Source organism: Echiichthys vipera (assembly GCF_963691815.1).
Source record: "Echiichthys vipera genome assembly, chromosome: 7".
In the NCBI taxonomy this organism is placed as follows: Eukaryota; Metazoa; Chordata; class Actinopteri; order Perciformes; family Trachinidae; genus Echiichthys; species Echiichthys vipera.
The window spans coordinates 2137277-2155336 of NC_139832.1; the positions used below are offsets into that span (position 1 = coordinate 2137277).

General features: G+C 47.4%; 1 protein-coding gene across 1 annotated transcript in view; it reads left to right on the plus strand.

The window, feature by feature from the left end:
- The first annotated feature begins 817 nt into the window (after positions 1 to 817).
- ptprz1a (protein tyrosine phosphatase receptor type Z1a) overlaps positions 818 to 18060 on the plus strand; it is a 106115-nt gene continuing 88872 nt past the window's right edge. The window contains exon 1 of the mRNA XM_083917164.1: positions 818 to 1129. Within this exon, the coding sequence (XP_083773290.1) occupies positions 1069 to 1129 (61 nt within the window). The 5' untranslated portion in view covers positions 818 to 1068. The remainder of the gene's footprint in view (positions 1130 to 18060) is intronic.

Below are 18060 nucleotides of genomic sequence, written 5' to 3' on the forward strand. Positions count from 1 at the left end.
ACGTATGAAATATGAGCTCATTTTCATCGTTTCCAGGACAGAAATGTGAACGTTGGATAAAAACCAGGTTCAAAATTCTTGTTTTATTTTGTTAACATAATAAAAGTCAAAGTTTTTTACACAGATCTCTTTGTATCAGTCCATAAATCATCAGTTTTCTGCATGTTTTTATGAATAAATGTTGTAAAAATGAGGCTGTGAATGCAAAAACCTTCAGATTACAGAGAGAAATGAAAGTTTGGCGTCTTTAAGTGCAGATTTAAAATCATTTAAACACATTTATTCAACACTTCAGGTGAAGAATAGAGTCAAAATATTAGAATATTAATATATGATCATTACAGACATTAAGACAGTTATATTTGGTGTTTAAAGTTTGCTGAAATGTTCTGTTTAAATATGCAAATGAGGCATTATCTAGTGTTAACTTTGGTTTAATTTCATATAAATCTACAGACACAAACAAACAACGTGAAGTCAGATAAATGTATTAATTCAAATGGATGTTTTAAATATCTAATACTGCATCCACCTTAATATCTTTACTCCCTGATTCATGTATTAATGATCCTCTCGTTATTCTTTATTTATTTATTCCTCTTTAACTTTTAATTATTGTATTAAAAACAAACAATAAACCCATAAATAAGAGTGACAGACTTTCATAAATAACTATTAAACATAATAATGTCAGTGTGTTGAGTCCCTGTGGGGTTCATGTGTGGAGGAAGTGAGGCCGGTGTGGCTGCGGGCTGTGGGCGGTGCACAGCTTCACTCTGACGGCGCGTCTTCAGTCTGTCAGTCGGTGTGGAGGAGAGCGGACGGAGCGGACGCAGCGGAGCACCGGGACCCGGGATCTGTACAACCACACACACACGCACACACACACACACACACACGGCTGCAAGACCACAACCGAGAGAGCGGCAGGCAGGAGCGGAGCAGAGCGGAGCGGCATGGAGCTGTGAGGGCTGCGGGCCGGACCGGGACCTGCTCCCCGCAACACCATCGTCTCTTTTGTCTGTTTTACGCATCTGTGAGCGGTTCTCCCCCCCCACCCCCCGGAGCATGGAGACCCCGGGCTGCTGGCTGCTCCTGGCCGCGCACTTGATCCTCCTGTGCCGACACGGTAAGACTCACGTTCATGTTCTGTCCTCACATGACTGGAAACTCTCAAACCTGCTCGCGTGTTTGGGTTTGGTTGAAACTTCGGTGATTTTTTAACTTTGTGCGCTTCAACTTTGAGGTGAACGCGCAGGTGTGTGTGTGTGTGTGTGCGTGTGCGTGTGTGTGTGTGTGTGTGTGTGCGTGTGTGTGCGTGTGTGCGTGCGTGCGTGTGTGTGTGTGCGTGTGTTATTTGAGGGGATTTTCATGGAGCAATTAGTCGACTAATCGATGCGTATATATCTATATAGATCTCTCTCTCTCTCTCTCTCTCTCTCTCTCTCTCTCTCTCTCTCTCTCTCTCTCTCTCTCTCTCTCTCTTTATATATATTTTTTATTTTTTTACCCCCCTAATATAGCCTCAGCGACTGTATAACATAATTGAACATAATTAATAACCATTATTTTACGAGTGCGAACAGACGCGCGCTATAAGTCTGCCGCCTGTTAATGACACCGGCAAAGTACACACAGTAGTCTAATGCTAGCATATAAAAATAATAAAAATGTGTTTATCTCTGCTTTCAAACTTCGGTCCGACATTGGCAGGTAGCTAGGCTAACGTTACTTACATGTTTAAGGTGGTAGGTCATGTTCGTCTAACGTTACTGACATGTTTAAGGCGGTAGGTCATGTTCGTCTAACGTTGCTTACATGTTTAAAGGTGGTAGGTCATGTTCGGCTAACGTTACTTACATGTTTAAGGTGGTAGATCATGTTCGTCTAACGTTACTTACATGTTTTAAGGTGGTAGGTCATGTTTGGCTAACGTTACTTACATGTTTAAGGTAGTAGGTCATGTTCGTCTAACGTTGCTTACATTTTTTAAGGCGGTAGGTCATGTTCGTCTAATGTTACTTACATGTTTTAAGGTGGTAGGTCATGTTCGTCTAACGTTACTGACATGTTTAAGGTGGTCGGTTATGTTCGTCTAACGTTACTGACATGTTTAAGGTGGTAGGTCATGTTCGTCTAACGTTACTTACATATTTAAGGTGGTAGGTCATGTTCGTCTAACGTTACTTACATATTTAAGGTGGTAGGTCATGTTCGTCTAACATTACTGACATGTTTAAGGTGGTCGGTTATGTTCGTCTAACTTTGCTTACATGTTTAAGGTGGTAGGTCATGTTCGTCTAACGTTACTTACATGTTTTAAGGTGGTAGGTCATGTTCGTCTAACGTTACTTACATGTTTAAGGTGGTAGGTCATGTTCGTCTAACGTTACTTACATGTTTAAGGTGGTATGTCATGTTTGTCTAACGTTACTTACATGTTTAAGGTGGTAGGTCATGTTCGGCTAACGTTACTTACATGTTTAAGGTGGTAGGTGATGTTCGGCTAACGTTACTTACATGTTTAAGGTGGTAGGTCATGTTCGTCTAACGTGACTTACATGTTTTAAGGTGGTAGCTCGTGTTCGTCTAACGTTACAGACATATTTAAGGTGGTAGGTCATGTTCGTCTAACGTTACTTACATGTTTTAAGGTGGAAGGTCATGTTTGTCTAACGTTGCTTACATGTTTTAAGGTGGTAGGTCATGTTCGTCTAACGTTACTTACATGTTTAAGGTGGTAGGTCATGTTCGTCTAACGTTACTGACATGTTTAAGGTGGTCTGTCATAATCGTCTAACGTTGCTTACATGTTTTAAGGTGGTAGGTCATGTTCGTCTAACGTTACTTACATGTTTTAAGGTGGTAGGTCATGTTCGTCTGACGTTGCTTACATGTTTAAGGTGGTAGGTCATGTTCGTTTAACGTTACTGACATGTTTAAGGTGGTAGGTCATGTTCGTCTAACGTTACTTACATGTTTAAGGTGGTAGGTCATGTTCGTCTAACATTAGTTACATATTTAAGGTGGTAGGCCATGTTCGTCTAACGTTACATGTTTTAAGGTGGTAGGTCATGTTCATCTAACTTTACCTACTTGTTTTAAGGTGGTAGGTCATGTTCGGCTAACGTTACTTACATGTTTAAGGTGGTAGGTCATGTTCGTATAACGTTACTTACATGTTTAAGGTGGTAGGGCATGTTCGTCTAACGTTAGTTACATGTTTAAGGTGGTAGGTCATGTGACTTTCTTGTTCCTTATAAAGTTATTCCAGTTATTTCCCGACACGCTAGGCTATTAATTATTAAGTGTCTATCCGCGATGTTGAGGGACCTGCCTTGTTAAAAAACAAAACAAAACACTGACAGTGAGTGAGTGTCTCGCCCTTCAAATTAAAAGCCTTCCAGCCAGTCACATAGAATTTCACTTAATTTTGATAAGACACGAAATGTTTTTAGTTTTTTTCCTGCGACCAATGAAATTTCGGTCGGCTAATCATTTCTTGGTCGACCAATGCTCGGTCAACTATTTGGGGGCAGCCCTGATAAATTTGTAGTTATTTGTTGTGTTTGTTAATGTTTTGCTGTGTTTTAATTTGGAACCTGCCGCGGAGCAGGTTCAGCTTCTCTCCTCTCGTGTCTTCTGTTGATCCTGTGATCCTCTTCTCAGTCTGTGGGATCTGCAGATTAAAACGTCTGAGAGGCGCTGGGGCGTCACACATCAGCTCCAAACCGGAGCTGTCAAGCATGAAAAGAGGAGTTTGGACACGGTGGTCCGACTGGCTTATTAAGGGTATCAGAGGCTCCATATCTGGCAACAACAACAGAAGTAATCCTCTAATGCTTCTCAGAGACAAACACTATCACTGCAGTAACTCCACACTCACACACATCTGTTTTATTTCCCCTCCTGAAGCCTTCAGAGAACGCAGCAGAGACAGACGTGCAGCATGTTCCTGTGAGGGTTAAGTCATTAAAGCAGAAAGGCCCCGAGGCCTCTGATCGGGAAGAGACTTGTCGTGATGTTGAAAGTGGAGAGTTTAATCAGCTTGTTCTGTTTGGACTGAGGTGACTTCGACCTGACTGTTTGCAAGAATGAAGGGAAGCATGTTGTAAGAAATAGCACGCAGCAGGGAGGGAGCTTTAATGGATAACAGCAGCAGCAGCAGCAGCAGCAGCAGCAGCAGCAGCAGCAGCAGCAGCAGCAGCAGCAGCAGCAGCAGCAGCAGCAGCAGCAGCAGCAGCAGCAGCAGCAGCAGCAGCAGTGCTCTTGTGTTTGACTCAGTGTGTGATGTGATGGTGACATGATGTAAGAAGTTTGCTCCCCAGTACGATTGATACCTCTGCAGCAGCATGAGAAGAGTCCCTACACACAAAACAAAGCACCAATGGGCTCCTTCCTTTGGGATTGACTTAGCTAATCCACTGTAATGGACTTTACTATGAGAGGAGCTGGTACAGGGGCCAGTAGGTAAGTCTTTAAGGGCGCACTCACACTGATTCTCCGTACTGTGCCCCAGGATGTTTAAAGGTTAAAGTCTGGTTCCTTTGACCAGTGTGAGTGCAAGCGTACCGCGCCTAGGAGCGGCACGCTTGCCGTCTACGGCCCGTTTGGGAGAGGTGGGCTTTGGTAAAGCACGTTTGCACGTGTACGAGCACGAGGCCTACGGCGGTTCTGAGGTCATTTCCTGTGCGCCTGTTGGGACGTAGAAAAAAGAAGGAGGGACCATGCGCGGACATTTCAAACAATGGCGGTGAAAGGTTCACGTTGGTGTGATGCGGAGGTGGAGTGTTTACTGCAGATTTGGTCGATGAAAAGATTCAAAAACAGTCGACAAGACGCACAAAAACTCCGAGGTCTACGGAAAGATTTGGAAACAAAGCCACGCATCGCCATGACGTCATCAATGCGTGTGACGTGTTACGCCGTGATGACGTATAGGCAGCAAGAAGCATTCTCCGAGGCCCAGGTAGTGTGAGTACAAACGGGCCTGGAGGGGGGGACAAGGACCCTAAAGCACGGGGCACGGGACGGAGGCACAGTGGGAGGGCGCTCTGAAACACTCTTTAATAAACTCTGGCTTCACTAACTACGCTGATGATGCTTTGTGTGTGTAGGGACTCTTCTCATGCTGCTGCAGAGGTTTGCTGTTATTTTCAGCAGCATTAGTGGTTAAAAAAGACCTTTGAATGCCTTCACCGTACTGCCCCGAGCTAATCACTGTTAGCCACGTCCGGCTGTTAGCATCTCTCCTGGATTTCTCCGTTAATAGTTGTTACACACAAAAAAACTGTCTTGATGACTTAGTTGACGTATGTAAGTTCTGATAAACACCATGGGAGGATTTTGTGCCAGAGTTGCACTTTAAGTAGCTTTAGAAAATATTCTTTCCTCTGCCTCAAGAGGCTGATGAAGCCTCTTGAGGCAGAGGTGAAACATCTTCCTGACAAAGAACCAAGTCCAGTTGCTTTGGACTGAAATTGCTTTGAGGAGAACGACGACCTGGACACATGAGAACATTCACAGGCTTCTTTCCTCTACACGTTCTAAGTCGTGTCCTGTATCAGCCGCTGCTGCTGCTCGGGACATATTCAAACCCAAGAATACTACTTTTGCTTTTTTTGTGCTTTATATTGCAACACATGGGCTGCACGGTGGTGTAGTGGTTAGTACTGTCGCCTCACAGCAAGAGGGTTCCTGGTTCGAATCCCGAATGGGGCCCTTCTGTGTGGAGTTTGCATGTTGTCCCCGTGTCTGCGTGGGTTTTCTCCGGGTTCTCCGGTTTCCTCCCACAGTCCAAAGACATGCAGGTGTTGGGTTCATTGATGACTCTAAATCACCCGTAGGTGTGAATGGTTGTCTGCCTCTGTTCGTCTCTATGTGTCCTGTGATAGACTGGCGCCCCCCCCCCCCCCCCCCCCACGACCCCGAACCAGGGATAAGCGGTTGAAGATGAATGAATGAATATTGAGACCCATTACCCCACACGAAGCCTCACATTACTGCTGTCTTTGGAAACTAGAGTTGAACACTCATTCCAGCAGGTTTAGGTTTGGTGTAATAACGGACACACCCGTGCGCTCTGAACGGGTCGAGGACGTTTAAGAAGCCATTGGAGACGAATCAGGATTTGTCACCGTAAGCCTCTGGTTTGCCCTCCCATCCGTACAGTACGGCCGCAGCGTGCCAGAGAGGACACTGATCTGCTTGGTTGAATCTTTTCGTGGGTCGAGACTTGAAACAAAGATTAGGGTTGGGAGGGGGGGGGTAGTGGGGCTTTTCGGAGCCAGTTTCGGCTGAAGAGATGTGAAGCCTTTTGTGCCCGGGCCAGTGAGCCTGGATCTGTGCTGGACGGTTCGGTACCTGCAGAACGCCTCCCTCTGGGCTCCCTCACTCCTCCTCTTCTTTTTGATTTGGACTGTTTTTCTTTTTTAGTTTTTCAAATGAAGCTTTGCTGAAGCGGCGAGGCACAAAGGGAGGTGCCAGCTCGCTTAGGAGGCAGCGCAGGAATGGTTGATGCTGGAAGAAAAAGCCACATGAGGAGAAAACCCGGCACCATCTGTCCTCCCAAAAGATATCTGTGAATGGGCAGTGCCAGCCGTGCCCTGTGCTCCGCCTGGGCTTATGGCGTCTCCGGGTCTCTTGTTGTCTAACAGGGAGTCGGCTGACAGATGGCCGTCACAGTCAGGCAGCCTGTCAGTCAAAGACAAGCAGGGGGCGGCTGTAGATGTGATGCCCACCACAGCAGACACCGAGCATGCCAACCCTGAGCTACAGATGACTGACAGTGTTTATTACCTTTGTTTGTTCTTTAAAAGGATATTCACACAGAGACACTTCACTCATTTTGATCCAGGTCTGTGTCATGAAGGCATTGTGTTCACATGGATGCTGTTTGGCCGGTCTCCCACAGGAATGAAGCGTCGGGGAAATGCCGACTTCGCCCATAGATTAGAAACGCACCGCGTGTTTCATGTGATTTCTTGGAGAACCTTAAAGTGTAATCTCGGCGCAAAATCCTCTTATTCAGCGCTTAAATACCGTACAACAAATAAGCCATCAAGACAATTTTTCAATTTTTTTAACGGGGAAATAGCTAACAGCCAGACGTGGCTAACAGTGGTTAGCTTGGGGCAGCACGGTGAAGGCATTAAGGGCGCACTCACACTGTCCATCCGCACTGTGCCCAAGCACGTTTCACGGCTAAAGTCTAGTTCCTTTGACCAGTGTGAGTGCAACCGTACTGCGCCTAGGTACCGTCCACGGACCGTTTGAGAGACGTGGGCTTTTGTAAAGCACGTTTGCACATGTACGAGCACGAGCGTGCGCACGTGTATGAGCACGAGCGTGTGCACGTGTACGAGCACGAGCGTGCGCACGTGTACGTACTCCTCTCATAGTAAAGTCCATTCAAGTGGATTAGCAAAGTCAATCCCAAAGGAAGGAGCCCATTGGTGCTTTGTTGTGTGTGTAGGGACTCTTCTTATGCTGCTGCAGAGGTTTGCTGTTATTTTCAGCAGCATTAGTGGTTAAAAAAGACCTTTGAATGCCTTCACTGTGCTGCCCCGAGCTAATCACTGTTAGCCACGTCCGGCTGTTAGCGACTCTACCGGATTTCTCCGTTAATAGTTGTTACACGAAAAAAAAAAACTGTCATGATGACTTATTGGATGTTTGTTAGTGCTGAAAAAGACCATGGCATGATTTTGCACTTGAATCACACTTAAACATATCCGTATAGTATCAGTGGTTGGAGCACTCACCTCCATACACAGAAGCTAAAAGTCGCGGCCGCGTGTTCGACTCCAACCTGCGGCCCTTTCCTACATGTCGCCCCCTCTCTCTCTCTCTCTCTCTCTCTCTCTCTCTCTCCCGTTGTCAGTCAATCTCCAGCTGCGAAAAAGTTCTGTACAAGCCAAGCTAAAAGGTCATGGCCTCATTAAACCAAAATAATTAATAAAAGTTTAGAAATTTTGTCATTAAAAAAAATACCAACCCCAGAAGAAGGCATGCTTTTATTAAATAAAGGCACAAAAGATATTGATTCAAAAGATTCCTTCATGAAGAAACACAAATAACATATCTCTCAAGACCGTAAGTTATTTGAACTTTGTTCCTTTTGTTAGTTTTTGAGCTGTGGAGTTTTTACCACAGTGGGTTGTTTTCATCCACTGTTCGTACATATGACTATAAAGAGTAATACGCTGTACATACAAACATTCATTCATCTTTAGCCTCTTGTCCCTGTCGGGGTCACTGGGGGGCTTAGAGGAAGACTAAGGGGCCTGATAGTCAGTCGGACTTTATTCTTTTTTATTTGACTCTTTGCCGTGTGACTCATTTCTCGCGGCGCCCAGGACAAAACAAGCGGCCGCGAGAAAGGCAGGAAACTCTTTGTCGGCTCAGAGGTTGGGGACGGTTCTGCAGAGGTTATTGGTCGTGCGGGGAAACGGCCACCGATCGATCAAACAAAATCGACACAGGAAGTGAATGTGTTGACGGAGCGGGAGCAGATCTTTACCCTCCAACGACACACAGGAAACAGCGGCGGCGTAGGGCGATATGACAAAAGCGCATCACCGTCACGTTATCGTTCGTTCATCTTCAGCCGCTTGTCCCTGTCGGGGTCACTGGGGGCTGGAGCCGATCCCAGCTGAAATCGGGCGTGAGGCGGGGTCCACCCTGGACAGGACGCCAGTCTATCACAGGACACATAGAGACGAACAGAGACAGACAACCATTCACACCTACGGGTGATTTAGAGTCATCAATGAACCGAACACCTGCACGTCTTTGGACTGTGGGAGGAAACCGGAGAACCCGGAGAAAACCCACGCACACACGGGGACAACATGCAAACTCCACACAGAAGGGCCCCAGCAGGGATTCAAACCTGGAACCCTCTCGCTAGGGGACAGTGCTAACCACTACCCCACCGTGTCGCCCTAATGCGCTGTAATTTATGTTTATTTGACCTATTTATTTATTTTAGAATCAGGTGACGCAGTATAAGGGAGCTAACCTGCCCTAACCTGTCATTCTGGTGCCTAAACCGAACCTAACTTTTGCGGTCCACCTCCATTTCCTGTTTCATGGTATTAAAAAGTCATATTTCAATATTATTATATTATTTTTGTGCTTAACTTCTCATAGGATATGGTGCAAACCTATTGATGAGAACATATAGCTGTTGGGGACGTCGCCAGTAAGATGATAAATGTATGATTTTAAACATTGTAGCTCCAAAAACAAAATAGATCTGTTGTTTTTTAACAGGGCGACACGGTGCTGTGGTGATTAGCACTGTCGCCTCACAGCGAGAGGGTTCCTGGTTTGAATCCCTGCTGGGGCCCTTCTGTGTGGAGTTTGCATGTTGTCCCCGTGTCTGCGTGGGTTTTCTCCGGGTTCTCCGGTTTCCTCCCACAGTCCAAAGACGTGCAGGTGTTGGGTTCATTGATGACTCTAAATCACCCGTAGGTATGAATGGTTGTCTGTCTCTGTTTGTCTCTATGTGTCCTGCGATAGACTGGCGTCCTGTCCAGGGTGGACCCCGCCTCACGCCCGATGTCAGCTGGGATCGCCTCCAGCCCCCCCGCGACTCCGACAGGGACAAGAGGACGAAGATGAATGAATGTTTTTCAACATTTTTTTCTACAAACCATTTTTTTATCCAACAAAATAAATCAAATTTTAAATGTTTAAGCGTCTCAACGTGAGCAGACGTACGTAGTCTGGACGACTTATTGATCCAATCATAAAAATATCTGATGAAAGAAGACGTCAACGCGTTTCTGAATCTGAGTTTTTCGATCCCGTTAAACTGCAGGAAACACACAAACAGGACCGTGGTCCCCTCAGATGACCTCTTCATTCTCTCTCCTTTACATTCATGTCTTTATTTCCTCCTGGTTCTCACCATCCTCTCTCTCTCTCTCTCTCTCTCTCTCTTTTATCCCTCCATCTCCGTCCAAAGCAGCTTGGACTGGGCAGACGTCCCTCGCTGCCCCTCTGATAGTCTGGAGAACAGAAAAAAACCCAACCCTGCAGGTTTGCAGTCGTGGCAGTGGGGGTATTTGATGACCAGATTAGTGAGTATTAGGCTCAACGGCATTCACTCAGGCGTACACGGGGGCCACCGGTTTGAGTCACCCTTCTTTTTCTTTCCCCTGGCCCTCGGCTGAATGGAGGCCGGAGTTACGTGGGGGAAACAACCAGAAGGGTCCTCAGTGGAGGTCAGCTGAGGAGGCCCGCCCGCCCGCCCGCCTGTCCCACGCCGTCCTCCTCTCTGGCCCGGCCCGGTGAATTATGCTGTCAGAGGGGAGATTTGTTTTGTAACAGTAGGAAAGGGGGCAACTACAGAAAGATGGGAGGTGTAAGAGGCCAGACGGGGGGAGACGAGCAACAGAGAAAAGAAGAGGGTGAGGGGCGGTTTAAGGGGGGGGGGGGGGCATTTAAGCGTGACGCATGATGGCACTACGATTTGTCCTAGTGGCGGTGGCGGTGAGGAGGAGAGGACGCTGTCACACTGTGAAGCTGGAGCAGAAGTGTGGGAGCGTAGAGTGTTAGGGTGGGGTGGTGGTGGTGGTGGTGGTGGTGGTGGGTGGAGGGGCGCACACAGACACACATTCTTCCTCCGACATCTCGAGGTTGGAGGCCTCGTAGAGCGATGGAGTGCAGGTTAAGCAGCACTCCTGCCTTCATTAGTCTTCGTTAACACCCCCAGGCCTCGTCGCACCCCCTCCTCCCCCAGCTCCCTCTTTCTCAGGCCTCCTTCCTCTCACACACTGTAAAAAAACACCCGTCCTAACAAGTCGTTCAGTCGTCTCAGACGTAGCAGGTGGTTTAGGTTGATCGTCTGGCGTTCACGGCGGTAACTGCAAGAGTTTAAAGCTGCGTTCACAAAGCCACTGGATGAAATACAAAGTCAGTGTACAGATGCGCGGCGAGATGGACGCGATGTCGCTGCAATTGTGTCAAACGTGTCCAACAGGCGAGTTGAAGATCTTGATCTTTTCAGGCGAGTAGCGTGACAGTGTGGCCCCAGAGCCGATCAGTGTTGGCTGCCATCCCACGTTGGCCAATCAGAAGAGTAGACTAGCCGGGCTGCTGGCTGTCGCCTCCAGCAAAAGCAGCCGGTCTTGCCTCGACGCTTGACGCTCCGCTGGCTGCGTCATCATCATTCACACGTTTGGAGCGATGGTCCCAATATGATCCAGATTTGATCTTGTGACACATTACTTGCGTTTTAAGCGCAGCTTTCGGATGCTAATTTGGACTTATTTTTCTTAACTGATCTTAAATGTTGACATCTGCGTCCCAGTTCACCCATCCGGGAGGCTCGGACAGACTTCCTCCATCACCTGAGGACTTACCTGACGTGCAGTCGGGTGTTGTGTGTATTTTTTGTAAAACCGCGTGCAGCCACTTTGCAACCAAACCTGTCTCCACCGCATCCGCCGGTGGGGTTGTCTGCTGTGTGTCCACCTGTATGCTCTGTGTGAAGTATGCCAATCGATACAGTTGAATGTTTCACATAGCTCATAGCTCGTAGCTCAAGCTCATAGCTCATAGCTCATAGCTCGTAGCTCAAGCTCATAGCACGTAGCTCATAGCTCGTAGCTCGTAGCTCATAGTTCGTAACGCATAGCTAGTAGCTCATAGCTTGTGGCTCATAGCTCGTAGCTCTTAGCTCGTAGCTCATAGCTCATAGCTCATAGCTCATAGCTCGTAGCTCGTAGCTGGTAGCTCATAGATCGTAGCTCGTGGCTCATAGCTCGTAGCTCATAGTTTATGGCTCGTAGCTCATAGCTCGTAGCTGGTAGCTCATAGGTCGTAGCTCATAGCTTGTAGCTTGTAGCTCATAGCTCGTAGCGTAGTGGTTGCAAGTTCGTGGCCCTCACGGCTTGCTGCTGGACAGCGCTTACAACTCACAGCAACAGGGCGATGCAGACAGACACTGTCGAAGTGTCCTTGGGCAAGACACTGAACCCCGAATTACTCCTTGTGCTGCGCATGGGTGTGTAAATGTGTGTGAATGGTTACATTAGATGGTCTGTAGATGTCCACTGCCATCTGTGTGAATGTCTGTGTGAACGGGGGAATGTGACAAACACTGTGAAAGCGTCTTGAGTAGTCAGAAGACTAGAAAGGCGCTTTATAAGTACAAGTCCATTTAGCATTTACCATTCGTGCGCTGCAGCGAGTCTGCAACTTGGTTTATGTGGAAGTTTGTGCACTGTACATAAAAATGGCCGCAGCCCCGACCAACCTGCTATGTTCATGTTTAACGGGAACGTCCGTTCGACTCTCAGTCTAGTTCTAATTACGTAAAGACGGACGACTTCAGAGTTCGATATTCTTTAAGGCGAGACTCTGCAGGAAAATCATGTCCTATTTCTTTTTAATGGGTTTTTATTTAAGGTTATTTTTCCTTCAGACTGGCAGAAAAAGATTGATTTCACTGCACTTTGCCTGTTTGTGTCCGTAGATTTCTCTTAAATCCACCAAACGTTAGCGTTAGATTAAGCCTCATTTGCATATTTAAACATTTTAAACACCCATCTCTTCACCTGTAGTGTCTCCCTTCAGACTTGAGGTTATTTTTTGCAGTGCACTTCCTCGGGGCCTGATCTCCTTCCTTTCTCTCTTTCTTCGTTTTTTGTTTCTCGCTCTTCAGTCTTCTTTAACATTCACTTCTGTCCCGTTCCTTTTGCCTCCTCCTTCTTCTGTTCTCGGCTCTTAATCTCTCATTTTTTTCTCCTCCTTTCAGCGACTTCTCCGTGCTGCTGCACATCTTCCGTCACCCTGTTGTCCCACATTTCCCACATTTTCTCCCCTCTTCTCGAGCCTCATCCTTCTACTGTCCGCCCCCCCTCCTCCTCCTTAATGTTTCTTAATCCTCCTCCTCCTCCTCCTCCTCATTTGTCTTCCCCCTTGTTTCGGAGCGGGGGTGAGGGGTGTATTTTTTTCGGTCATCCAACCATCTTGTCTCTGCTGGTGTCCGCCTGGTGCTCTGCCACCACCGTCACCTCCTCCTCCCCCTCCCTGGTGCCCACTCCTGCCCACTGTAATGGATGACGGGGCAGATCCGGGTGGCCCACAGCGCCTCTGACAAAAGGTGGTGGTGGTGGGGGGCTCACACCGGGGACCATTGCTGCGGAGAACAAGTGGAGCCCCCGTAGAGTAGCTGGTGGAGAGCCATTTGATTTCCACTTCTCTCCCCTGCCTGCGAGTGTGTGGTCTCTCTTCGGTCCTGGATGTTTTCGATGGCCCTCGTTGCTCAGTCCGCTGAATAACAACCCCCCAAATAAGTGACACAGAAAAAAAGGCCAGCGATAAAAAAGGCCCTCCGCGGAGAACGCGGGTCGGTCAAAGTCCTCTTCAGTAAAGAGGGCGCTTCTCCTCCTTTCCTCTCCCCATTCACGCGCGGCTGGAGGGGATCGGAGCAGGTGAATGCGGAGACGCTTTAGGCAGATGTTGGCACGCACAAAGGGATTCGATGGGCCCTCGACAAGGCTTTTCAAGTATTTACAGAACATTTACATTTACATTTGAGTCTGTAAATCCTCTTATCCAGATCAGCCTCCATTGAGTGCAGCGGGAGAATGAGCTTAAATTCCTCGATCAGCAACATTACAAGCTAACAGTAGCAGGGGGTCGAACCGTACAGCACCGTGTCCGGAGGCTCCAAAGACGTATGAGAGGAATAAAAAGAGACTCAGTTGTATCGGGTGCTTGTAAAAGACTGAACAAGTAACTTTCACACAGCACGAATGGGTTATCAGGACACTCGGGGGCAGGAAAACACGGACTCTGCAGATATTATCACCTTTTAAGGTTGATGTGTTTGTAACAGTTGACACAAAGCGACATGTTGGCATGTTTGTGTCCTTCTGATGAACGTCAAGCCACTGTTCTCTCTCTTTTAGCTCTATTTTTGGTCTCCACCACCAAATAGGGGGAGAAGTTCAGCATCCGTGAGGAACTCGGAGTAGAGCCGCTGCTCCTTTGCGTTGAAAGGAGCCAGTTGAGGTGGTTCAGGATCATCTGGTAAGGATGAACCCTGGGCGCCTCCCTAGGGAGGTGTTCCAGGCACGTCCAGCTGGGAGGAGGCCTCGGGGAAGACCCAGGACCAGGTGGAGAGATTAGATCTCCACACTGGCCTGGGAACGCCTCAGGATCCCCCAGTTAGAGCTGGTTAATGTGGCCCGGGAAAGGGAAGTTTGGGGGCCCCTGCTGGAGCTGCTGCCCCCGGATAAGAGACTGAAGATGAGATGAGATGAGATGAGAGACCACCAAATATCAGTACCTTTAGCTGCTTAATTGAGGACCAAACCAGTTTAAACTGGACTGGATGAGCTCACGTCTTCCTGTTTCCTGTCCACATCTGTGGGGACACGGAGTAGTTACCAGTTCTACAAGGTGCTCAGCCTTAATATTTTATATAGAAAGTCGACTGACAGCTTTGATTTTCCTTCAGTAGTGTAAAAATTAGAAACTGTGATTTTCCCTCGGACAATAATCATGAAACGCGTCAACACAATTATCATCAACTGGTAATATCTGTGGACTAATCCCACATTTTGTTGTTACGTCACAGCGACCTCTTGTGGTAGCAATACCCCTCTTTAGGTCATGTGGGGCGGACCCCTACTTTTCCTGTATTCACGCTGTTGTTTTGACAGGTGAAGCTGAGCTGGTGAGTGAAGAGATGTAATGTGATTACACCTTATGTTGAATATTATAAGCATGTTCGTGTATGCGGATTATACAGTAGTTGATATGTCCGTGTCATTAATATGGTGTTTTGGTTTATTTTGTGTCATTTCAGTTGATTACCTGGCGACCGGCACGGTAACTGTTCAAGTGCTAGTTAGCTTAGCATGTGTGTTCAAGTGCTAGTTAGCTTAGCACGTGTGTAAAGGAAACTTATGCAAATAAACGAGTGGAAGACAGTGATCGGATGTCCGAGTCTGAGTGTGACACTGTTTCACCGGTCTAACGCACCCTATACGGTGGGAGTTATTAGATTAGTGTAGTTAGTTTAATAAAACCGTACAATATCACCGCTCTGAAATGCTCGACCATGGATCTGTGAGATGACACCCGGGGGGAGGATTGAAACTTAAAAATCTGCGTAAGGATGCGGGGTAGTAAAGATGATGGATTGTAAGAGGGCAAGACACTGAGGGCGCACTCACACTGTCCATCCGTCCCGTGCCCCAGCACGTTTCACGGCTAAAGTCTGGTTCCTTTGACCAGTGTGAGTGCAACCGTACCACGTCTAGGAGCGGCACGCTTGCCGTCCACGGCCCGTTTGGGAGAGGTGGGCTTTTGTAAAGCAGGTTTACACATGTACGAGCACGAGCGTGCGCACGTGTACGAGGCCTAGGGCGGTTCTGAGGTCATTTCCTGTGCGCCTGTTGGGACATAGAGAAAATAAGGAGGGACCATGCGCGGACATTTAAAACAATGGCGGTGAAAGGTTCACGTTGGTGTGATGCGGAGGTGGAGTGTTTACTGCAGATTTGGTCGATGAAAAGATTCAAAAACAGTCGACAAGACGCACAAAAACTCCGAGGTCTACGGAAAGATCTGGAAACAAAGCCACGCATCGCCATGACGTCATCAATGCGTGTGACGTGTTACGGCGTGATGACGTATAGGCAGCAAGAAGCATTCTCCGAGGCCCAGGTAGTGTGAGTACAAACGGGCCTGGAGGGGGGGACAAGGACCCTAAAGCACGGGGCACGGGACGGAGGCACAGTGGGAGGGCGCCCTTAATTACCTGGAGCCTCCTGCAGCGTGAGCAGCAGATGACAGAGGTCTATAAGCTCACTTCCTTCCAGGTCCAGTCCAAGTTGTTTACAGAATTAAATAAAAACTCCTCAACTTCGATGTTAGCCGAACTGAAACAGACACTGATGGGACAGATTTGTCACAGGAGATGGAACCTGGTGGTTGTTCAGCCGTCAGCTCACAGAGTAAAACAGAGCAGAGTGTAAACTCACGGGGCGGCAGCAGAGTTTGTTTGGCTGCTGATGGAAACTGGAGGCGCTTCAGATCCATTATTCATCTGCTCTTCTCCCCCCGGGACGCATCATTTGTTTTTGACTACAGATACAGGTCACACATGAGTGCACGGACACACACACACACACACACACACAAACACACACACACACACGCACACGCACACAGAGAGCTGTTCAGGCTTATCACAGTGAGGTGCGGTGGAGCTGGTGTTGGAAGATGTAAACCAGAGATGATTCACTGCAGTTAAAAGTTAAAACCATGACCACACACACACACACACACACACACAGACACACACACACACACACACACACAGACACACACACACACACACGCACAAAGAGAGAAAAAATGAGTGTGTTGACTGAGAGAACTTTTCTACTTGTTAGAAGGAATTCAATGATGGTGATCATTGACGTATTCTGAGACAACGGGCCCCTGGGCACAGACCTGTAAGAGGCCCCCCGCTCTGTCCACGGGAACAAGACACCCACATTAACAGAGTCGACATTTATGTCTTTGTGATTGTTTTGCATCTATTTTTAGTCATTTTGCATCTCTTTGTGGTGGTTTTGCATCTATTTTTAGTCATTGTGCATCTTTTTGTGGTGGTTTTGCATCTATTTTTAGTCATTTTGCATCTTTTTGTGGTGGTTTTGCATCTATTTTTAGTCATTTTGCATCTTTTTGTGGTGGTTTTGCATCTATTTTTAGTCATTTTGCATCTTTTTGTGCTGGTTTTACATCTATTTTTAGTCATTTTGCATCTTTTTGTGCTGGTTTTGCATCTATTTTTAGACAGATTACGTTTCTATGTTGTTTTTGTTTCTCCTTGTGTTCATTTTACATCTATTTTTAATCATTTTGCGTGGCTTTGTTGTCTCTTTTGTCTCTTCATATTCATCTTTGGTCGTTTTGTGTATACTTGAGGTCATTTAGCATCTAGAATATTTTGTGTTTTATTTCAGCAGCATTTTATCCCCCCCCCCCCCCCCCCCTGACCTTAGGGGCCCCCTGGGCATGTGTCTGATGGGCACGTTCAGTGATGATGACACTCTTGCAGCACTGGTTCATATTTCCATGTGAGTTGAGCTCCTGTAGTCTGCATCCTGCCTTCATTCCTGGCGTTCACAGTGAAATCCTCCTCTCAGCGGCTCTGCCTCTTTCATGCTTCCTCCTCCTTTTAGGGCCGATGGACTCAGCCGGTAGATAATCCAACGCTTTTGTGCTTCGCCATTTATAGTGAAAAGGGAAAGATGAGAGATGAGAGCGGCTGATCGATGAGGAGAACTCCGACCCCCTCTCGGCTGATGAGTTTAGTTTTCCACAGCCGTTTCTCCCCTGTGTTGACTCCCAGCAGCAGTTTGGGTTTGTTTTTTTTAGGCAGAACTGACTTTTCATTCGTCTAACGCCTGCAGCGCTGTGACAAGGCGCTTCGATCGGCTGTTGGTGGTCTCGTAGTGAGTTTTTCTGCTGTGTGTAAATCCAGCAGGGGCGCTTTGATGAATCACTCTGCTGTCTGACGCCCGCAAAGGTCAAACTCTTGTTTCTCCACCAACGAGGATTCAACGCCACTTTGGAAATGTTATTTTTGCTGCACTTGAATGAAAATAGTTTGTTTTTTTAACCTACAAAAAAAGATAAAAGAGAGCAGAACGTACAGAGGCAGTGGAGTTGGAACACGGGTGGTTTTGGCCTCTGGTCCACACACAAACTCTGTTTTAGGTCCCTGGAAACCAGGGCTGCAGCTAACGGTTATTATTATTATTAATTGATTAGTTGTTCTGTGTGGAGTTTGCATGTCGTCCCCGTGTCTGCGTGGGTTTTCTCCGGGTTCTCCGGTTTCCTCCCACAGTCCAAAGACGTGCAGGTGTTCGGTTCATTGATGACTCTAAATCACCCGTAGGTGTGAATGGTTGTCTGTCTCTGTTCGTCTCTATGTGTCCTGTGATAGACTGGCGTCCTGTCCAGGGTGGACCCCGCCTCACGCCCGATGTCAGCTGGGATCGGCTCCAGCACCCCATC